General features: G+C 44.6%; 1 protein-coding gene across 1 annotated transcript in view; it reads left to right on the top strand.

Annotated features, from left to right (window-relative positions):
• Positions 1-23,720, top strand: part of LOC306928393 (relaxin receptor 2-like) — a 147,420-nt gene that overhangs the window by 63,600 nt on the left and 60,100 nt on the right. The window contains exons 4-6 of the mRNA XM_079508449.1: positions 222-302; positions 2,193-2,298; positions 10,782-10,853. Coding sequence (XP_079364575.1) covers positions 222-302; positions 2,193-2,298; positions 10,782-10,853 — 259 coding nt within the window. The remainder of the gene's footprint in view (positions 1-221; positions 303-2,192; positions 2,299-10,781; positions 10,854-23,720) is intronic.

Genomic DNA, 23,720 nt, shown 5'->3' with positions numbered 1-23,720 from the left:
TCTTTGTTCTACATTTAATTTAGTGCTCCTCCGCTATTTGCACAGCGGTTCAGCCGTTTGCTGCTACTGTTGTTGTTTTTAATTGAATCTGTCTTTTTTAATATATTTTGTTTGCTGTACTCTACAGCACTTTGAGCTGCATTTCTATGAAAGGTTCTGTATAAATGAAGTTCATTATCATTAAACAGTCCTGGGTGTGGTGTGTGCTTGTGTGATTGCAGGGGACAACATTGGATGGGCTGATCTGTTTGGTCGAATCCTAACGAACGCTAGTCTGGATGAAGACAACACTGAAGAATGCTGTAAGTGTGTGTGTGTGTGTGTGTGTGTGTGTGTGTGTGTGTGTGTGTGTGTGTGTGTGTGTGTGTGTGTGTGTGTGTGTGTGTGTGTGTGTGTGTGTGTGTGTGTGTGTGTGTGTGTGTGTGTGTGTGTGTGTGTGTGTGTGTGTGTGTGTGTGTGTGTGTGTGTGCCCTGCAAGCCCGTCGGGACCCGGGGAAATGCAATTCTGTCCGTGACCAACGCGCCATTATATTAATTTTCCGATGCGAATTTCACCCAGACTGGACTTGCTTCTGCAGCGCGGCAGCATGCTGCTGTCCGTTCCATAGTGACGTGAAAACAACCCCCCCCCCCCCCCCCCAAACACACACAAGCACACTAAAGTCTGGTAAAGACTTTTAACAAACATCGTCTTTTACATTCTATCAAACATTTCTCCTGCCTTCTCTCTATCTCTCCGTGGCAGTGCGCACCGCCGCACCATACTCTCGTCCTCTCTCGCTCTCGCTCTCTCTCTCTCTTTCTCTCTCTCTCTCTCTCTATCTCTCTCTATCTCTCTCTATCTCTCTCTCTGTGTGTGCACGCATGCGCGTGCACACACACACACACACACACACACACACACACACACACACACACACACACACACACACGAGTGCCGTTCTATAGGCTCTGACAGAACTGACTCCGCAACAAAAGACAATTTAAATACTGCATGAGGATTACCACACTAAACAAAGTTGGTTTTGTATAGTGCAGATAACGTAAGTGTTCTTGATTTATTATTATTGTGGGTTTGGTTTTTATCATGCAGTGCGAGTCTGCAATAGCTGATCTACTGTACAAGCTCACAGCGCTTCGCGTTGCGAGTAGAGCGCTACTGATTGACTGTGCAAACATGAGCAATATGGACCCCCAACCCCCAACTGACTGCCGAGTGTGACCGTGGACCAGGCCTCTTCACGGAGCCCATCAAAAGTGTGACCGTGGACCAGGCCTCTTCACGGAGCCCATTAAAAGTGTGACCGTGGACCAAAGTCAAAGTCAAAGTCATACGATTTGTCACACACATTACCCCAGTGAAATTTGTTCTCCGCATTTGACCCATCTCTTGGAGCGGTGAGCCGCAGCCAAGGAGCGGTGAGCTGCAGCGTGCGCCACGCTCGGGAATCATTTGATTAGTAGATTTGACCCCCAATCCAACGCTTTGATGAGTGCCAAGCAGGGAGGCATTGGGTCCCATTTTTACAGTCTTTGGTATGACCCGGCCGGGGATCGAACCCCGACCTCCCAGTTTCAGGGCGGACACTCTAACCACAAGGCCACTGTCTGGTATGAAAAGTGTGACCGTGGACCAGGCCTCTTCACGGAGCCCATCAAAAGTGTGACCGTGGACCAGGCCTCTTCACGGAGCCCATCAAAAGTGTGATCGTGGACCCGGGGGCTCCAAACCGACCGCAGCTTAAATAGGTGAAAAATCAACTGCGACGGAACGGGCTGCGATGCGATTATTGTTTCTTAAAAAAAAAGAAAAAACACTGCCTAGCGCGAGGCCTCGCATGTGCGAGGCCCTGTGCGGCCGCACCACTCGCACTACCCTTAAAGCGGCCCTGTGTGTGTGTGTGTGTGTGTGTGTGTGTGTGTGTGTGTGTGTGTGTGTGTGTGTGTGTGTGTGTGTGTGTGTGTGTGTGTGTGTGTGTGTGTGTGTGTGTGTGTGTGTGTGTGTGTGTGTGTGTGTGTGTGTGTGTGTGTGTGTGTGTGTGTGTGCATTGCACCACAACTTATACCCATAGAGTACTGAGTGACATGCCTATTGTATCATGAAAACATATAACACAATTTTATTTGTGCCCCTGTATGTTTCTCCTTTATGTGGACATAAATGAGTGGCTAAAGTGTGTGTGTGTGTGCAGTCTTACAGGAGTATCCAGAGCACTGTGACTGTAAACAGACCATGGTGTGGTGTGTTGACATGAACCTGGATGAGGTGCCTCATCTCTCCCGCAACGTCACCTTGCTGTAAGTGACCAGCTGCTTCCTGCTTCTGTTCTCAAACATTTATGTTGAAGGCGTGGAACAAACTCTCACTGTACCTTCGACAGGCAGTCTCTGTAGACATTGGTGCAACCACTCCTATAGACAGCTATGTGTGTCTCTGGCTGGCTGGCTGGCTGTGTCCCTGGGTGTGTCCGAGCACGCAAATAGCTCTTGGTTGGTTTTCACCACCAAGTGTCACTGTTGCGCAGCCTAACACACACACACACACACACACACACACACACACACACACACACACACACACACACACACACACACACTAACTGTATATATGATGATTTCATATATGACAGTACAGTACAGTACAGTACAGTACAGTACAGTACAGTACAGTACAGTACAGTACAGTACAGTACAGTACAGTACAGTACAGTACAGTACAGTACAGGGACACCCACAGGGTAACTGTCATTTCTCAAACGTTTCGGACACGGGGCATCTCGCCGGAACCGGGCCGCCCCCCCCTGGGCGCGTTCCTGGGGGTCTGGATGTTCTGGGGACCCCCACACGGAGTTGCACCACTCACTTCACACGGGTGTGATTTGAATGCACAGCACAAGACCTACTTCTACACCCTTGCTTTTAGTTGAGCTTTTAAAATCCTTGTTGTTATTCATGTCCTCGCTGTATACATGTATTGTCTTATTAGTGGTTGCCCAAAGGGCAAACAGACTAGTTATTGTCACACTTTCTTATTATTCTTCTTCCAGAGTAACCTAGTATTAGAACTGGCCTTTTTGACTTAGGACCAGAGACGAGGGCATGGCTGCATGACACTGAGTTGGCCATCTGATGATACACGAAAGAAGAAGAAGAACTCCTGCTGTGATTGGCCGAGCTTTGCATAACGTTTGTAGTAGCTAATTGGCTGTTGTTGGTCACGTAACCAATCTATGTTTTACAATCGTTTATAAAGACATAAATTCCCTTGCAGGGGCAGAAGACCAAATTATTCAAGCGTTACAGAATTTCCAAATCACTTAAAGATCTGAAGGACGTATCGACCAAGACAGGGCTAAAAAAGGGAAAACAAGTGACTGCAACAACCACACTTTGTAATTTTTCAAAAATTGCGACTTTTCTAGTTCACTGCTATTATTTTAATGTTGTTTTATGCCTTTCCCATCTATTCTATTGCTCTGTAAAGGACTTTGAGCTGCATTTCTTGTCATGAAAGCTGCTATACAAATATAGATTTATTTTATTATTATTATAAATACCCCCGAAATTAGTATTTGGCCACGGACGCTCATCTGAACATATTTTGTGTCAGGGATTGTTTGTAGTTTTTTTTTATGTTTAAAAATATATTTCTGTCAATGTTCTCTTGTTCACTTCACGGTTCTCTTGCTCTTTTGTTCCTTATCCTTTCTTTTGCCCTGTCTGTCTGTCTGTCTGTCTGTCTGTCTGTCTGTCTGTCTGTCTGTCTGTCTGTCTGTCTGTCTGTCTGTCTGTCTGTCTGTCTGTCTGTCTGTCCGTCCGTCCGTCCGTCCGTCCGTCCGTCCGTCCGTCCGTCCGTCCGTCCGTCCGTCCGTCCGTCCGTCCGTCCGTCCGTCCGTCCGTCCGTCCGTCCGTCCGTCCGTCCGTCCGTCCGTCCGTCCGTCCGTCCGTCCGTCCGTCCGTCCGTCCTGTCATACTGTATTATGTGGTCTATGTATCTATAATGTCAGAAATACGTTGGGCTTATTTTCCCCCCTTGATAAGAACATTGTTACACCCCCTGACGCAAAATATCTCTCACACACACACACACACACACACACACACACACACAAATTAAATGACACCATTGCACAATTCTTAGGAAAAGATGGAGTGCCGTGATTTTTTTCCACCCTTAAACATGATCATCAGGTGTTATTGTTATATAAGGAGGTATAATTTTTTCAAAAAAGTGTACAGTATTTGTTAAAATGATGGTTTTATGTGGACACACCCACCAGTCTATTAGGTATGCGTGAGTTTAACCTTAGCACCACCCACCTAATCCAGTCCCTCCGCCTCCTCCTTTAAAACCACCCACTTGTCCTAGTCCCTCCCCCTCCAAGGACAGCCCATGGCTCTGCCATTTTGTTTACAAAATGACAAATTGGTGTCTGTAATGTAACAAAAACTCATGTTTTTGTGAATGTTAGAAGTGAACACTTCCCATATTTCTGAGATATCGGATAAGCATCCTTATGCACTTATACTGCCACCATTTATCCATGTATAGGCCTATAATCCACGCATCCATATCATATCAGATCTGTTTTTTTCTAAAAAAAAAATGTAATCATTTATTTATTTCCTCCAATTATATTGACCCTATTGTCACAATCAGCTCATCTCATCATCCAATTAAATCATAGTTTAACAGCAGAAACAATTAGTTTGATAGATCATTTAGCATGAATAATTTGCCAATATATTGTAGGCTATTGATTTCCTCCAGCTAAGCACCCTGGCATTGAAACTGTCCTCAGTTCACACGTGTGTCTGTGGCAGGCAGCTCTGCCCACAGAGGTTGTCGTATTTAAAAATATATATATGAGGGGGAGGTGCGTGTGCAATAGTAATACGTCACACTATCAGTGTTTATATCATTGGCCCGTTTGACTGTCAAGGGTTCAGCCTCCAGGAAGAAACCCTAAATACAAAGTTATTACACCATTGCACATAAAAACGACTCCAGGGTGTCTAATGAAGTACTGTCACCTCATGGACACATGAAAAACTGGAAAAATACAAAAATTGTGGCACTCCATCTTTAGGAAATGCTTAGTTGTGTTAACTTTTCTTCCACCAATTTGATCTTTAAACGTGTTAATGACCTCACCCCAGCTGTACTCTGTCCTCGGGTGACAAAGACGAGCACTAATAATGATGAGACATCAGAAGGGGATCATCAAACCAACGGCAACCGCGGGGCAGCAAAGTACTAATAATCAGTCATCACAAGGGCCCAAGAGTTCACAACTTTTAATCCCTATCTGATCGGATCAGATTTTTAAATCCTATATTTTGTGATCCAGGATCAGACAATCCAGCCGGATTTTATCCCAGAAGTCCAAATAAATCAGAATAGGATCAACTTGATAGTGCTGCAAACAAATATTCCATATTCGAAGGAATATTCAAATATAAAAATGTAAGTCCACAATGCGTCGCTGATGCAACAACCTTGTAGATTAGTTATATTTGCCACACGACACCGGCATACAACTTAGAATAAATCAGCTGCCTGCCTGTTAACACAGACTTCACACGGTGTGGGTGCACACACAGAGTTACACACACAGAGTAAGCCTTGGAGTCGGTAGGCTTTTGACTTTAAGTTGCTCGGTATTAGAAAGCACACACAGTCTCTCTCTGCATTCTATGATCCTATACCGTAGGTTACTGAGAAACTACACTGTCTCTCTGCATTCTATGATCCTATAGTTTACTGAGACACTACACTGTCTCTCTGCATTATATGATCCTATAGATTACTGAGACACTACACTGTCTCTCTGCATTCTATGATCCTATAGTTTACTGAGACAGTACTGTCTCTCTGCATTCTATGATCCTATAGTTTACTGAGACACTACACTGTCTCTCTGCATTCTATGATCCTATAGTTTACTGAGTAAACTGAATGCAGAGATACAGTGTAGTGTAGTAAAAACATAGCTGATCTACAAGCTCTCTCACACACAAAGTTGAAACACCTCGCCAATACCACTACACGGAGGAAGAGGTATTTTTTTTACCTGCAGCTTCATATGCGTCCAACGCACGCACCATCTGCTCTTCATCCTCCTCATCACCTATATAAAATAAAATAAATAATCAACATCATTCTATCAGTATGCAGTAACAGTGTCTATATCAACACCCCACCCCCATCCCTTCTGCTCGAGCCTCAAGTAGTGAATTAGTTGACAAATAAGCCACAGAACATTTTGTTTATAATAGCCTACTTAGCGAGGTCAGGGTGACAAAAAAGTAGTATGCCACGATTTTGTGATCCCCCTCCTCCCCCAGTCGATCGCCTTTCTGCTTGCAGTTCGACAAGCCATGAACATTTTTATTTATTTATACAAAGGCTACATAATAGCGAGGCGACAAAAAAAGTCATCCCCGCATTTCCACAGTTGCATGTCCCCATTTACACTAACACTAGACCTGTACGTGCCCATCAGCCACCGGCCTACTTGAGAACGATGCAACTTGGGTACCTAATAATACCTGTTGTCAACTTGTCATAGCACCCATTTTAACTATCTGTCTGTCCCTTTTGTGTTGATACTGTATATGGAGATCTCTGTATCTGTCTGTCTGCCTGTGCCTGAAGAGTGCAAACTGACTGTGAAAAGTGTACTGGTTAAGTAATCAATTTTACAGATGTGGGGTTGCCATGGCAATCAATTGGCTGAGGCAGAGGCTGGGAATTGCACAGGTGAGGGGACTTAGGCTAATTAGGCCCACTGGCAGAGCCTGAGCAGAGCCTTTTGTGGTGGTTCTGGAGAACTGTGGGTCCGACCGACCCGATACCGGGCACTGCACTCCCTGTGGGGGTGTGGAACGCGTGTGTCGAATGTGAAGTCGGTGGGTCAAACGGTTCTCGAGTTATGTGCATTACAACCGTACACACACGCACGCAGACACGCAGAGACGTGGCGCATTTATAGTAGGATGTAAGCGATACAAATGTTGCATCCCCTCCTCTCCTCCCCCATTTTGTACAAAACCACCGTGGCCTCTAAGTCACGCTAAATAATAATAAAATCATATAACTGATTATCAAACAACATATACAGTAGTATGGATTCATTGTAGAGGCTATACATTTGTATCGCTTACATGTAAATAAATGCACTGCTCAAAACAATGGTGGATGTAATGTAAAGATCGCAGCAGCACAATAAAATCATTTATAATCAAATAAATAATCATACAAATGTAATGTACAGACATACCAGAAATGAAGAAGTCACCAGGGGTAGGTTCATCCTCCCGAGTTGGACCCCAATCGGTCCCAGAATCCTCGGACGAGGAGGGCTGGGAATCACTATAGGCTACTCCACCGGGGGATCAGCCAAAACTTTGACCGAGACCCGCTCGGACGCCGGCGCGAGGTCCAGGCACTGGGTCATCTAAGCTGGGGAGTACGGGCTTCTCATCGCTCCTACGGGGCGCTCGATCTGACGCCGCTCGGTCCAGGCACTGGGTCATCGGAGATGGGGAGTACGGGCTTCTCATTGCTCCTACGGGGCGCTCGATCAGACGCCGCTCGGTCCAGGCACTGGGTCATCGGAGATGGGGAGTATGGGCTTCTCATTGCTCCTACAGGGTGCTCGATCGGACACCGCTCGGTCCAGGCACTGGGTCATCGGAGCTGGGGAGTACGGGGACAGGGACTATAGGGACTCTATACTGAACTAATACTACAAGCTAATACTACAAACTAACCAACTCGTCTACCCCACAAAAAACTGCCACAGGACCGGTCCTATTTAGTGTTTCGGGGGTCACGTGTTTTCCCAGTGTTGCGGCATCAATCCTCCCCGAGAGTTGAGCCACAGGGGTGGCCCAGACGTTGATCTGAATTAATCTAACAGAACCCTTACAACCCACAGCGCAGCGGGTTTGGCTATCAGAGGGTACAAATCTTAATCCATGGCCCTACGGGTCTGGCTTTATGAGTGTTAATTAGATTTATACCAAAAACAAATGCATTGCTTTGATTATTTCCCGTTTCATGTCGAGGTAAAGAGTATTGTTCCAACTTCTATCACAGCACAATGAGCACATCTTTGGAGCGAAGCGTCTTTCCCCGTCTTTCTCCCGTGGCGCTAAGGCCTCAATCACACTATTAAGACGAAATCGTTCTCTCTGTTCCGGGGGGAGAGGGGGGGGCAGAGCAGCTCGCAATTCAATTGCGGACATACGGATGAATGGACGGACATAGCTCCGTAATGGAGTGGAGGCACTGCTCAAAAATGTGTTAGATTCCATACCGTAGATGAGCTTCATAGACTTGTTTGACAACATTGTGTATGTTGGATTCATGTTAATGTGTATTTTCAGACATTAAACCACTTAAACCATCAATACTTATTAGTAAGCTTCACCTTTTTTCCAAAAAGTAGCTGATCTACAAGCTCACAATGCCTTGCAGCGCCAGGCATTGTTTTTTGTTTGAGTGAATTTCAAGACCTGGTTTTGGTTGGATAACTGCTCCAGTGGAGTCACAGAGAGGCATATAGGACTGGGACTTTGTCCCCTGGCGAATACCCCAGCAGAGCATATTAATAATATCCCGGAGCTGCTTTCCTCGTAAATGGCACAGCAGAATTGCACTGTAAGCTGTCCCGATTGCTTGTTTAGTACGTACAACCAGGACTCATTTAATTTAAGAGAGGCGTTTAGTTTTGTTCATGCCATAAATCTGACCCAGGTCCCCTGCGCGAGTGCTGAAGTTTGTACGATGGACAACAGAGCCACTTCTTCAGGGCCCAAGGGAGACAAAGATGTTTGACCTTCAGGCAGAACCATTTGTCAACCAGTAGTGTGGTCAGACGTTTCCACAGGATCTTCATTTCTCAACAGAAGAGCATACAGCTGGTCCAAATGTATTCACTAAACACTTGCTGTATCCGAGATTTGTTCTCCGCATTTGACCCATCCCTTGGAGCGGTGAGCTGCAGCCGTGCCGCGCATTTGCAGTTGATCTAACCCCCCAATCCAACCCTTGATGCTGAGTGCCAAGCAGGGAGGCATTGTGTCCCATTTTTACAGTCTTTGGTATGACCCGGCCCGGGGATCGAACCCCTACCTCCCAGTTTCATGGTGGACAATCTAACCTAAAATAAAAAATTTAACACATTTTCAACATTAATCGATGTCTTTTATATAATTTACGGCTAATATGGAAATATGAATGAACACGTTTCCCACCTTCTTTGCAGCCTAGAACGAGAGAATAGATTTTTGGGGGGGTCTTGTGATCATTGTAGTTAGAGCCTGCTAAATGGCTAAATTGCAAATTGTAAGTAGGCTACTTGTGGAACTGAATATATAATCACATGCCATTAAGATTTACTCGGAAAGCTCCCGCTATAACAAAGTACTAGGGAACCCCTCTTGATGTAAAAACAATTATTTGGACTAGACAACACATCTGTTTATAGTGTAGTATAATAAAATACTTCTCGGCCTGGGAAGTTCCATTTATTGCCATTTCCCTCTGGCAACATGGAACTCCCCAAGGTGCCATTATAAGTCCAATCTATTCTGTGCTTGGCCCCCTCTCAAAATACCATTCACAAATATATTGAACATGAGATTTTTCATTGCAACTACGAGCCAACATACAATACATACAGTATGTAGGTCACTCAATCTAATGCATTCAAATAGCAGGGAAATACTGCGAGGGTGTCTGCGCTGCAGACTGGGGCTGGTCCTGCGGTACTATCGTTCTCAGCTATATTAAGATAGCATTGATAGCACCAGACCACCCACACCTCATTTTGTGTCCGTGTAGCCCACTCAGTAGCGCTCTCGTCTTTGTTTTGACCAGAGCTATCTAATAGAAGAGTTGCGATATTGAGGAGGCAGCAAACAGCCCGGTCACGTGGTGACGGTCATGTACTCGCGCGAGCCCATATACACTCCAATGCATTCCGTAAACATCCGGTTGTCCCCATTCGTTGTCCCCATTCAATACAAGTCTATGTAGAAGAGCCGCCATTGGACTGGCCCCATGAAGTGAACGGAGTTTGTGTAACTCTGTACTCGATCTGTCTTACTCTATGGCTCTGGTTTTGACCAAACAAGGTCATGTGTTCGATCCCGGCCACCAACTCGCCAGTTTAGCTATTTTTGACGATTTTTGTACTCCTGATTTTAGTTACTTTTGTAAACAATACAGTTTCATTTAGTTATTGTTTTTTTTGTAAAGGTATTTCATTCAATTATTATTTAATTTTAGTGGGTTTTGTTATTAGTTTTAGTTAACCACTTACAATACCTATTTAGATTTTCTCTTATGATATATAAAAAATAGATTTTCAAACTTTCCAAAATAGCTGCTGTACAAGTTCACATTGCAACCAAACCAAATACAACAGAATGAAAACCCATATATTGGCATACTGTGACTGTGACTCCTAACAGAGTCACAGGCTATTTTATAGTGTTTTTCTTTCTGTTTGTCTTTGTTTCGGTTGCCATGCTTTGGTAACTTCTCCGTTCGGGAGTGATTGAAGTTTAACTCATCCGTAGCCCCGGGGCTATGTTGAGGCAGGAGACCTAATTTGCATAAGCTTGTTTCAAAAGAGACAGTTAACACCCAAGTCCTGCTCTAACCTTTCATTCATCTCTTTTTATGCATTATGCATCGGATTCCTGTGAGTGAGTGAGTGTGAGGTGCCTTTGGAGTAACTGGGACATTTCTGTGGTTTCCGTTTCAGGTCCCTAAAGAGCAATATGATCCGAACGCTGCCTGACAACGTCTTCTCACAATATTCCTCCCTGGAGAAACTGTGAGTACAACACACACACACACAGTACACACACACACACACATCCTGCACACGCTCTCATATATATATATATATATATATATATATATATATATATAACAACAATAACAATTTTTTCATCATCATCCGTTTTTTACGCCTGGAGATTCCCAGGCTTCAGGCACGCCTCCTCAGGAGACTTTGCTCAGATCTGAACCCATTTGATGTGGCGTTAGGAACCCGTTGCGACTGCAATCGACCCCTGGCCAGGGTTCGAATCCTGTGACCATCCACACAACGGGCATGTGCTCTTACCGCTTCACTGGTTATCTTTTACAAGTATGCTTGGGCCAACTGGACAATACAGGACAAAACACCACCACAGACACAGACAGACTGACGAACATTATACTAGTGAGATTCGATTCGATTCAATTTAAAAAATAATCCTCAAAGCAGGAACAGCTTCCCGCTGTTATCTATTTAAAACTCCTTAGTGAAATGAAAGACCACAAATTGAGTCTGATCTGAAGGTTACTCCAAGTCCAAGGGGACACAATTAAATAAATAACACCAGCCTCAGTTCACAAAGGGGGTACAGTACAGCGCAGCCAGGCGTTTGATCTGAGGTTAAGTGAGTTTTGGATCAACACAAACTTTGAACAACTAAAAGAGGGGGAGATACGTTACTGTAACACACACACATACACACACACATACACACACACACACGCACACGCACACACACACTCTCCCATGATGTATCACGCTCCTTTGGTTTATTATGGGCACGTTCGGAAATAGCGCACTGAGCCACTGTGCAATTTAAACTAATAGGCGAGTGCGCTCCGGTGCGGTATTTCCAAACGCGCCCTATATTATTCCTTGGCAAATCTATTTTGATTTATCCTTTTATTTATTTAATTATTTATCATCACATTATTTACCTCTAAGTAGCTGTTCTATGGCGTTACTGTTTCCCAAACATAATATTGGGTTGCAGGTTGATAAATTAACTATTTTATTTTTTGTGTGAAGGAATCTGATTTTAGTGTGGAGGAATTTGGAAATACTTTTAATGGTTTCCTTGTTTGAGACAGGTGGGATTTACTCGGCAGGATGAAAGGGGATGCCCGAACGTTTGAACATTCAAAAGGAAAGAGCGTCATAAAATTAATTGTGGAAAGCAATTAAATTTGCTCCTCTGGCCTTGTGTAGACAGCTGATTTATCCCAGGTCCCAGCTGTGAAAACTGCAAAGACGCACACCTTTTAAAATAATTAAATTCACATGGCAAATTCATAATCATAATTCACACTCGCCTACAGCAATGGCCATTTGGTCCAAAATGTAAATTTTTTAAACAGTATTTAACTCTCCTGTAGCCGTGGCTGAGATAACGAGATTAATTTACCTTTGCACAGGTAGTCAGGGACGAGATCCCGAGATTTGATAAATTAGCGTTAATCCAGAGTTTAAAAAAATATGAATTATGAATCCATGTAAGAAACATCCAAAAGCCCTGCATGCACGCACGTGCACGCCGTCTTTATTGACATTATGGCTCATAATGAGATAAAGTAGGCATGCATCGGAGCCTATAAAACATTAATTCAAGCTCCCGCTAATCAAAACAATTATCGCATTGCGAGTAGCCTCTGTGGGCCTCAGCAGAGCTGGGGGTATGAATACTTTCACTTTCAGGCAAAACAACAACACGTCTTCTTCCCTGCCTCATGTTGCACATTTAGCTGGCACTCGCCACCTAGCGCCCCCTGGCGTCTAAGCATTTAGCTGGCACTCGCCCCCTAGCGCCCCCTGGCGTCTAAGCAGTTAGCTGGCACTCGCCACCTAGCGCCCCGCCCCCTGGCGTCTAAGCAGTTAAGTACTTTGTATACATGATTAGAACATGAATGAACAAAGTATTGCTGAATTGCGTCATCAGGGCTTCGGAGCAGCGAGGGCGGGTTTTTGCCGGGAGCTGCGGTGGGATCCGCCGCAGGGACTTACCCCCAATCCAACCTTTTGATGCCAAGTGCCAAGCAGGGAGTCATTAGGTATCATTTGTATACCCTTTGGTATGACCCGGCCAGGGATTGAACCAAGTCTCATGGCGTGGTCACTCTGATCACAGGCCACTGAGCTGTTACTCTTGAGTTAGTGTACAGTTTGAGGTACTGTTCCTTTACTTGAATAGTCTTTATATATCATATCATAATTATGCTTCTCCTCGGAGGCAAACATTGTACTTTGTGCTATTTCTGAATACAGGACAGCCGAAGGGGACAATGGTAACAGGGATCTCATGTTTCTGCAGGATGCAAAATTCATTCATCAAAATATAATTTGAACCTGTTGTTTACCCTATGAGCACATTTGGAACGGCCTGAGACATCGTATTCTGTAATGACATACAATAGTCTTTAGGCAGGGTACAAGAGCATATAACAGGCTTCATCATTTTAAATCCTGTACAAAGTCTTACAGCAAAAAAAACATTGCCATGGGTCAAAGTGTTGAAATAAAATAATAAAAATGCCAACACTGACAAACAAGTCCAAGTCCTTCTGGTTCTGTTAATTAAATGTACACGGGCAGACACTTAATTAACAGTACAAGGACTTGTTTGTGAGTGCTGGCATTTTGTTTTTCTTTAGATGGAATATATATATATATATATATATATATATATATATATATATATATTATTACTATTATTATTTAGACTGGACTTTTTTTTTTAATTATTATTATTATTTAGACTGGACACAGCATATTAATGAAACATACATACATTTGTTCAAAATATCTATATTACCATGGACATGGAAATGAACGGACAATAATGGTACCATAAACAAAGCCCTGAATGACAGGTCTGTAACTGTGAGTGTACAAAATAATGGTGTACATTCAGAGTTATCGTGGTCCTTGAAAATAAAATAAAAACCGTTTGAGAGACCATGCACGGTAGCCTACTAGTTGCCTCCTAATGTGCCATAGTGTTATATACTGTATAGTAAATCAGTGTCATTCAGCAGAAAACCTCGAGACCTCGAGATTCAGTAATAATGGGGTCTTGTAATCAAAATAAGAACATTATTTACTACTATAGTAAAAAACTAAATCTAGAATTTGCCACAAACATTTTGTCTGTGTGTACACTACAGACATATTGATGACCTCACAGGCAGACTCATTGTGTCCATGTGTCCAATCATTGCCCTGCGCATCATCGCATAGTAAAAAAAGGTTTACCACAATCTAGCTCGTGGGTTGATTGTGGTCAAAATGGAGGGCACCATCTTTAGACCTCTGTTGGACACTTGTCAACAAAGTACAGGGGTGCCTATGGTGCTTAAGGCGCATGCCACAAATACAGTGTAAGTCGCAGGTTTGATTCCCGAGCCCTGTTTCCTGTCACTCTATCACTATACTATCTGAATGAAGGCAGGGGGGGAGTATAAAGGCAAGAACAAGATAATTGTCTAACTAAGTGGCTAATCATTTAATCATTTAATATTGTTACTCAAAAAACTCAAATATTACCCCTTTTAGATGAGGATTAGTGAAAACTGCCAATCCAGACTTGCCAATCCAGAAACCCTTCAGGGGAAGGTTTGTAACTACATTCATGCCCACCCACACGTGCTATGTGCGGCATAACAAACAGCCTTCTGCTCAGAGGCTGTGTCGGATGTGTTTTGACACAGCCCTAAGGATAAGCTTCTGTAAGCCCCCTGAGAAGGTGTGTCGGTCAGGATCCTTTTGGCCCGCTGTGTGTCTTTCATAAGACTATACAGTGGCTCATGGAATTGCTTTGCCACCTGGAAAAGAACCGCTTTCAGATTCCATGCTGTGTGACCGATTAGAGTAGACTGTTTATTGATCCCTCTGGGGCAAATCAAGGGCCAAAGACGGTAGTACAGCAGTGTTCAGGGCGGTACGTGTTACAGGGCAACGGTAGTACGGCAGTGTTCAGGGCGGTACGTGTTACAGACGGTAGTACAGCAGTGTTCAGGGCGGTACGTGTTACAGACGGTAGTACGGCAGTGTTCAGGGCGGTACGTGTTACAGACGGTAGTACAGCAGTGTTCAGGGCGGTACGTGTTACAGACGGTAGTACAGCAGTGTTCAGGGCGGTACGTGTTACAGGGCAACGGTAGTACGGCAGTGTTCAGGGCGGTACGTGTTACAGACGGTAGTACAGCAGTGTTCAGGGCGGTACGTGTTACAGGGCAACGGTAGTACGGCAGTGTTCAGGGCGGTACGTGTTACAGACGGTAGTACGGCAGTGTTCAGGGCGGTACGTGTTACAGACGGTAGTACAGCAGTGTTCAGGGCGGTACGTGTTACAGACGGTAGTACAGCAGTGTTCAGGGCGGTACGTGTTACAGACTGTAGTACAGCAGTGTTCAGGGCGGTACGTGTTACAGACGGTAGTACCACAGTGTTCAGGGCGGTACGTGTTACAGACGGTAGTACAGCAGTGTTCAGGGCGGTACGTGTTACAGGGCAACGGTAGTACGGCAGTGTTCAGGGCGGTACGTGTTACAGACGGTAGTACAGCAGTGTTCAGGGCGGTACGTGTTACAGAGACGGTAGTACAGCAGTGTTCAGGGCGGTACGTGTTACAGACGGTAGTACAGCAGTGTTCAGGGCGGTACGTGTTACAGACGGTAGTACAGCAGTGTTCAGGGCGGTACGTGTTACAGACGGTAGTACAGCAGTGTTCAGGGCGGTACGTGTTACAGAGACGGTAGTACAGCAGTGTTCAGGGCGGTACGTGTTACAGACGGTAGTACGGCAGTGTTCAGGGCGGTACGTGTTACAGACGGTAGTACAGCAGTGTTCAGGGCGGTACGTGTTACAGACGGTAGTACAGCAGTGTTCAGGGCGGTACGTGTTACAGACGGTAGTACAGCAGTGTTCAGGGCGGTACGTGTTACAGACGGTAGTACAGCAGTGTTCAGGGCGGTACGTGTTACAGACGGTAGTACAGCAGTGTTCAGGGCGGTACGTGTTACAGACGGTAGTACGGCAGTGTTCAGGGCGGTACGTGTTACAGACGGTAGTACAGCAGTGTTCAGGGCGGTACGTGTTACAGAGACGGTAGTACAGCAGTGTTCAGGGCGGTACGTGTTACAGACGGTAGTACAGCAGTGTTCAGGGCGGTACGTGTTACAGACGGTAGTACAGCAGTGTTCAGGGCGGTACGTGTTACAGAGACGGTAGTACAGCAGTGTTCAGGGCGGTACGTGTTACAGACGGTAGTACAGCAGTGTTCAGGGCGGTACGTGTTACAGACGGTAGTACAGCAGTGTTCAGGGCGGTACGTGTTACAGACGGTAGTACAGCAGTGTTCAGGGCGGTACGTGTTACAGACGGTAGTACAGCAGTGTTCAGGGCGGTACGTGTTACAGACGGTAGTACAGCAGTGTTCAGGGCGGTACGTGTTACAGAGACGGTAGTACAGCAGTGTTCAGGGCGGTACGTGTTACAGACGGTAGTACGGCAGTGTTCAGGGCGGGACGTGTTACAGACGGTAGTACAGCAGTGTTCAGGGCGGTACGTGTTACAGACGGTAGTACAGCAGTGTTCAGGGCGGTACGTGTTACAGACGGTAGTACAGCAGTGTTCAGGGCGGTACGTGTTACAGACGGTAGTACAGCAGTGTTCAGGGCGGTACGTGTTACAGACGGTAGTACAGCAGTGTTCAGGGCGGTACGTGTTACAGACGGTAGTACGGCAGTGTTCAGGGCGGTACGTGTTACAGACGGTAGTACGGCAGTGTTCAGGGCGGTACGTGTTACAGACGGTAGTACAGCAGTGTTCAGGGCGGTACGTGTTACAGACGGTAGTACAGCAGTGTTCAGGGCGGTACGTGTTACAGACGGTAGTACGGCAGTGTTCAGGGCGGTACGTGTTACAGACGGTAGTACGGCAGTGTTCAGGGCGGTACGTGTTACAGACGGTAGTACAGCAGTGTTCAGGGCGGTACGTGTTACAGACGGTAGTACGGCAGTGTTCAGGGTAGTATGTGTTACAGGGCGCGGTACGTGTTACAGGGCGGTACGTGTTACAGGGCGGTACGTGTTACAGGGCGGTACGTGTTACAGGGCGGTACGTGTTACAGGGCAAGGTGTTCAGGGCGGTACGTGTTACAGGGCATGGGGAAAAAACACACGGAAGCATACCCCTCCAAACTGCTTGTCTCACACACCTCTAACACTAACACTCTAACACCTCTAACACTAACAAGCCGTGGAGGGATGTGCTTTTTGTGTGGAGGGATTTGCAAATACTTTGTTATGGTTTCTTTGTTTGAGACAGGAAAAGGATTTGAGATGGGGGTCCAGGGCCAAATATATAATTTTGGGGGTCCTTGACTTGAAAAGGTTTGAGAACCAAATATGCGTTTTTCAGAAAACTGTTAAGGTGGTTGCACACCGGTCGCGTTTTTCGAAAAACCGATGGAGAAACGCCGCTAAAAATCCGAATTCACATCCGATTCGCGCCCGGTGTGTGGAGACCTTTAGCGTTTTAGAAGATATTTGCAGAATCAGCCTACAAAGCTTTCATTAGTTTTCACTACATCTAAATAGGGAATATTTTAGTAACAATTAAAAGTGTAAAAACTGATTCAATGATTTGCCACTTAGTCATATTGCTTGGTTCCGAGCAATTAGACTGCTGAGCGAGATGAGTAGCCAACGTGTGCCTCATTACGCTAAAATGTGCCACTAAAATGTGTAACGCCCTACCGACAGCCTTTAAGAAATGTGAATCCCTAGACTCGTTCAAAACCACTCTCAAAGAGCACTTACGGGCGACTGCAATTCAAAAGTGGCCCTTGTAAAAAAAGTAAATGTCCCCCACTCTTATTTCTATGCTGTACACGTTCTCCTTTTTTTCTAACCATGTATATGATGATTTATTTTTTTGCATAGAAGTGTATAGGCCTATTTGTATGTCTTTAAATGTTTTGATGAATTGAAAATGGAGGACCTTTATGTGAACTTTTTATGGTTTTATCCTCTTAGCAGATTTTGTATTGAGCTTCCTCACCTCTATCCACATGCCGTTTCATGGCGTGTTGACAGCTTGCAGAACTGTTCTTTTGGGCACATAATCAATGATGCGCGACGGTAGTATATAAGTATATAACTAAGCATTTTGTAGCCTAACCAAATAAGCCTGTAGGTACTGTAACATTACGTGGGCATGCTGGGCAACAGGGCAACATATGGAACTTGACGTCAATGCAGTGAACTTTAATTACGTAGAGTTTAACAGGTCATCAGCCTCAGCGCACATTAAACACAGAACCACCCAATGTTTCAAAAACTTTCCCTCACAATCCTATCATATTAAACAATTGCAAAGTAAATGACGTTGGATAGCCGATGCAGAGCCAAACACATTTGAATACTTTTGAATACATTTTAATATTTAAATGTTATGATGAAAGGCTCAACTGTGCATCAGTTTGTGCTTGCGCTGCGGGAGGGGAAAAGAAAGGGATGGGATTGTTTTTTTTCCCCCAGGCATGTCATTCATTAATGTTGGTCCAAAAATACGGTAATGACTCGTCGGTACTTCACGAGTCATTGAGCTCGAGTCCGAGTCGAGTCTGGAGCAGGCGCGGATTTACTGTAGGCAAAGTAAGGCATTTGCCTTACTTGTTCACGTTTTTGCCTCCCCTCAGTCGAGGGGAGGCAAACCTGGAGAGAGCCCCGAACTGAGCTCATGTTTTCTTCAATGCAAGGAGTGAGCTTCTTATCACCTGGCAGGGGAGTTCCCCTGGTTGGACGTAACGCGCAGAAGGAACACTTTATTCCAACCAGTTCCTTTCCCCTCCATCAGGCACCCCAGTTACGCAAAACTCTGTTCACTTCATGGGGCCAGTCCAATGGCGGCTCTCCTACATAGCATTCTATTAAGAATGGGGACAACAAATAGGGACAAGTCCTGGACCGGAAGTAGGCAGAAATGCATTTGACCGAGACAACAGCCCAGCTTTAATGATCTTAAATCCCTTTATTTTAGATTGTTTTGTAGTAATCGTACAACATAAACATTACAGAGACTTTAGTTGTTACTGTACAATACTTTAAAACAGTTGGCATGTTGCACACATGCCTAAAATTACCTTTATAGCTGTGAGGCGACAGCGCTACTGACTGCACCACCCAATTTATTTTATTGTTGAGCCAGAAAGGACTTGGAGGCAGCAGCAATTTATTTTATTGTTGAGCCAGAAAGGACTTGGAGCAGCAATTTATTTTATTGTTGAGCACCCACATGTTTCTTTCAACTGAGACTGTTAGCCAAGGTAAAGGCTCATCTCCGCCATAAACAGCTTGAGAAATTCATGCTTTTAATCTCATTGTCTCCACCAGGCTGAAGTCATGGGGAGAGAGTATGTTTTGCACTCCGTCCGTGTGTGAGTGTGTGTGTCTCCATCCGTCTGTGTACAGGTAATATCCGGCACCCTTAACCCGGTCGATGCCAAATTTTGCACACACACTCCCTGGATGCCAGCGATGAACCTCTGCCTCAAAATTTCCAGAACGACCTGTTATAGCGCCACCAGGAGGCCGACTTTTGATATTACTCCTCCAGATTCTGTCCAAAAATCATCCCGCAAATCGTTACACAGTATCTCTATAGTCATGTGTTCAAGACGGATCTGTCCGATATTTCAGATTCTATACTAATTGGCTTTCAAAGTTTGCAGGATTGGCCCGTTTTGAACAAAAAGCCTCAAATCATGAACGGAGTGTGCAATTTACGTGAAATCTTTCACGGACTTTCCTACTAGGCTGAGGAATATATCCCACCTAGTAGGTCATGAAATGTAAGGGATTATGGGCCAACATTTCAATATGGTGCATTCCTAGTTTTATTTTTTAAATTAAGTGTTTTTATGGCTTTTTCAGTAAGGACTACATTTGAACTGTTTTTATACAGACTGCCCGTTGGAGCCTCTACAGCGGTGCCCATTGGGCACTGGCCTACTTGAAACGATGCAAATTGGAAATGCATTCCCGGGGACCCAGATAATTTATTATGTCTGTCACTCTCCCTTTTATGCCCATATATGGAGTCTATGCAGACGTCAGAATGATGTCCGAACAGGCCAGCTCCATATATGGACACTGGGCAGGGGCCCTGTCCAGAGCCCGGGCTGTTCTGGACAACCGGGCACTGCACTCCCTGTGGTGGGGTGGAACGTGTGTGTCGAATTTGAAGTCGGTGGGGCGAACGGTTCTCGAGTTATGTGGATTACAACAGTACACCCACACAGACAGAGACTTGGTGCATTTATAGTTAGATAGATAGATAGATAGATATTGGACATCGGTATATATTGGTTGTCGACCATAACAGCAATGTTGTTATCAGTATTGATCAGAAATGTCACATTTGTCACAGGCTTGGGTTTGTTCAGCAGCCTGATAGCTCCTGGATAATAACTCTGCCCCTCTTGTCATGGCTCATGATCCTTCCGGGCGGTATGGCTTGCCAGGTCGAGGGTACAGCAGTGGTTTGAACAGGCTGTGGCCAGGCTGATATCTGTCCCTGATGACACACTCAGCCTTGGCTACGCATCGCGTTATTAACTGCAGGGTGAGAAAGCTCTCCTCCTACGATGCGCTGGTATGTCCGCATCACTCTCAGCGCATTATATTTGTTTTATTGCTCAGAGGCTGCTATTTCACCAGTTTTTCTTTGTCCCTATGTAAGGTCAGGGGAAGTGGAAGGCATATAAATCATTGAATCCTTGAAAATAATAAACATGCCGGGGGACGTTCTTTCGTTGCCAATGAGAATGTTGCGACAAAACAGAGAGGCTTTGAAAATAAACTCTGGAGAAAGTAAATGGCCTTTCTGAGACAATATTACTGAGATGGACGGACTGTTCAGTCCGGAGTTGGTAGAACTGCACTCAGCCCCACCGAGAATAGGAATCGGCTCAGAGAAATAAATACTTGAAATGAAATATTTAATGAAATGTCTTGACAAGCAAGACTTAGGGGAAGAACACAGATTGCCAGCAGTAGAAGAGAATAATGCCAGAGCACTCATGAAATGTCCTTCAGCTACCTTTTACAACAACAACAACACGCAAATGCATTTTGGCTCCATGCCATCCTCATTGCCACGCTGAAGAGGAAAGGGAGTGTTGATGTTTGACTTCATATGTGTGCTACTCTTTCTACATTCTTTCTACTTGGAGTGTAGCACACATCCAGGTGACAGAGACAGCGACTAGGAGAGGTAGGAATTAGTTGTTCTCAAAACGTTTCATGTGAAGGACGGCCAACTCAAGCATCAAGAAGCAACGTTGTATTTGTTGTTTGGTAGCTAAATACTACTGTGCACTGTACTACAACAACAAGGACTATAGTAATAATAAAAAAGACAAAATAAGATACCTGTAATCCTCTTAAGTCTAATGTAGTAATTTCTGATGTTGTTCTTGTTGTTCTTGGTCCTTAATGAAAATCGTAGGATCCTCAATCCTGACACCTCCAGCTCCGCCTGCTGTCTTTTCATCTGTGACACCTTTTCCAAGCTGTACACTACAGCATGACTGCTCTTACACGTCTTCGCTCCAAGATAATGTAACAATACAAAATAAATAAAGGAAGAAGCCTTCAACAGTAACCATATCAGCATAGCATAAGGACAGTTAAAAAGGCGTGCATGTGTGCGTGCATGTGCAATGGTGTGTGTGTGTGTGTGTGTGTGTGTGTGTGTGTGTGTGTGTGTGTGTGTGTGTGTGTGTGTGTGTGTGTGTGTGTGTGTGTGTGTGTGTGTGTGTGTGTGTGTGTGTGTGTGTACACACACACAAGCTCACAATGTGTCGCAATGCAGTTTTAACCATCATGTGGTAATACTGATTTGAATTCTATATTAAGTAATTTTACTAGGGACATCCTGGACACCCTTCAAGGACGTCTGGGGGACCCCAGACCTCACCTTGAAGACTGCATGGCGAGGCAGGAGATGTGTCGGCATAGGCTGCGAGCAGGAAGGAACTGGCCCTAAGCACCAGCATCCTGACCGCTTCCTAAATCAGTGGTTGGGCTGGAAAACATGACAGGCTGGAAAAAACATGACTGACCATTATAGAGTCTAGGATCTGGCAATGTGGAGGAAGCTCTAAGGCAGTGGTTCTCAAACATTTTTCAAAGAAGACCCCTAAACTGATATGTAGTTGGTCGGGGACCCCCATCTGAAAATGTTTTGTGTCAGGAGGGACCTTATCTCAGGCGCCATGTATCACATGTGATGTTGTGATATCTTGTTTTTATTCACTGTGCTTAGATTAGTGAACATAATATTACTTGCATGAATCCATTAATGCGTCCTTGTGGGAGACACAAACACAGACAACAGGTCGTTTAGTACTCATTTGGATGACGTCAAAGGAATACAAATGGGATCATTAAGTTATGGTACATGAGGGCTGTGAGGGAGAACATGTGCGTAGGTGTGTATCATTTCAATAATAATTTTTGATAATTTCATCAGGATGTCAAAACGCCAGAGTCATTGGATGGTTTACCTCTACTACAAGCCATAAGCTGGTGGCTTAAGGTGTGTTTTACCCTAAATCTATTTGTGTAATCTGTAAGGGGCATCCATCACATTACAATGTTGCAGACCACATTATTGCAGGCCAGCTTGCTGCCATATGGAGGTGATGGATGGGGAAATGACAAAGTTCATGTAACAGTAGGTGTTGTAAATGAACATCATCTAATGGCTGAATATATACCTTTATTGAAAGAATAAACCCCTTGAGATGTCACATCTCATTTTCGAGGGGGTCCTCAACACAAATGAACAGTACATACAATACATACGATACAACAACAATACTTCCATGTAAACAAAAACAGAACAAAACAAAAGCTCTCCCAAAGATTGCCACTCCCATCCCACCAATTCAACCCATAAATAGCAGAGTTCTTGTGGAAAAAACTGCATACTCAGAGCACAATAGAACCATGAAAATGAGCAGAGTACATACATGTGGTACCAATAAGCAAATATAATAATAATAAGCAGAGCTAATAATAATAAGCAGAGTATACATGCATGTAAGAGCCCATGAGAGATTAACAGGATTTAGAAGCATGATCACTGAATGTTGCCTAGCTGCCCTTTAATTAATGATGAGTTCATTCTTCTTCTTTCGGTGAATTCCCAACACGGGTGACTACAGCGGATTATCAGTTTCCATTTGCTTCTGTTCTCTGCGTCTTCCTCTGTCATTGCAGCCACCTGCATGTCCTCTCTCACCTTCCTCTGTCATTGCAGCCACCTGCATGTCCTCTCTCACCTTCCTCTTCTCCTCTTGCCTGGCAGCGGATCCATCGTCAGCATCCTTTCCCCAATATCCCCCTCATCCCTCCTCTGCCAAAATACAATGGTGGAAGAAGTACTCAAATGGTTTACTTAAGTAAAAGTATCAACACCACAATATAGAAATACTGTAGCTGCAATGGTACAGCGAAGCACAAACCAATCAAATTGATTAGTTGTTTTGGTGCTTCAAACTAAAAAATCTGCTGTGGTGATGAGACTAATACCTGAGGTTGTGGATTATAGATTTATATATATTTATATAATTATATTGATCACTGTTTTTAATGAACATATCCTATAGGAATGGACACAGATTTTGTCCAGACTGCATCTTCATCAGATGGTAAGACTAGTGGGGTGCGTACGCTTTCCCGACATGTCAATCGTCCGGCATGCGGAAAACGACCGGATTAAGGTTGGCGACTGTGCGTTAAGGTTGGCAACCGAACTAAGTACTGCACCCAAGACTAATAGGATATTGTGTGGCCGCATTTAATTTGGCCA

This window comes from Electrona antarctica, assembly GCF_951216825.1.
Source record: "Electrona antarctica genome assembly, chromosome: 8".
NCBI classification, from domain to species: Eukaryota; Metazoa; Chordata; class Actinopteri; order Myctophiformes; family Myctophidae; genus Electrona; species Electrona antarctica.
Note: the sequence above shows the minus strand (reverse complement) of the source record. Positions and strands in the feature narration are given on the sequence as shown.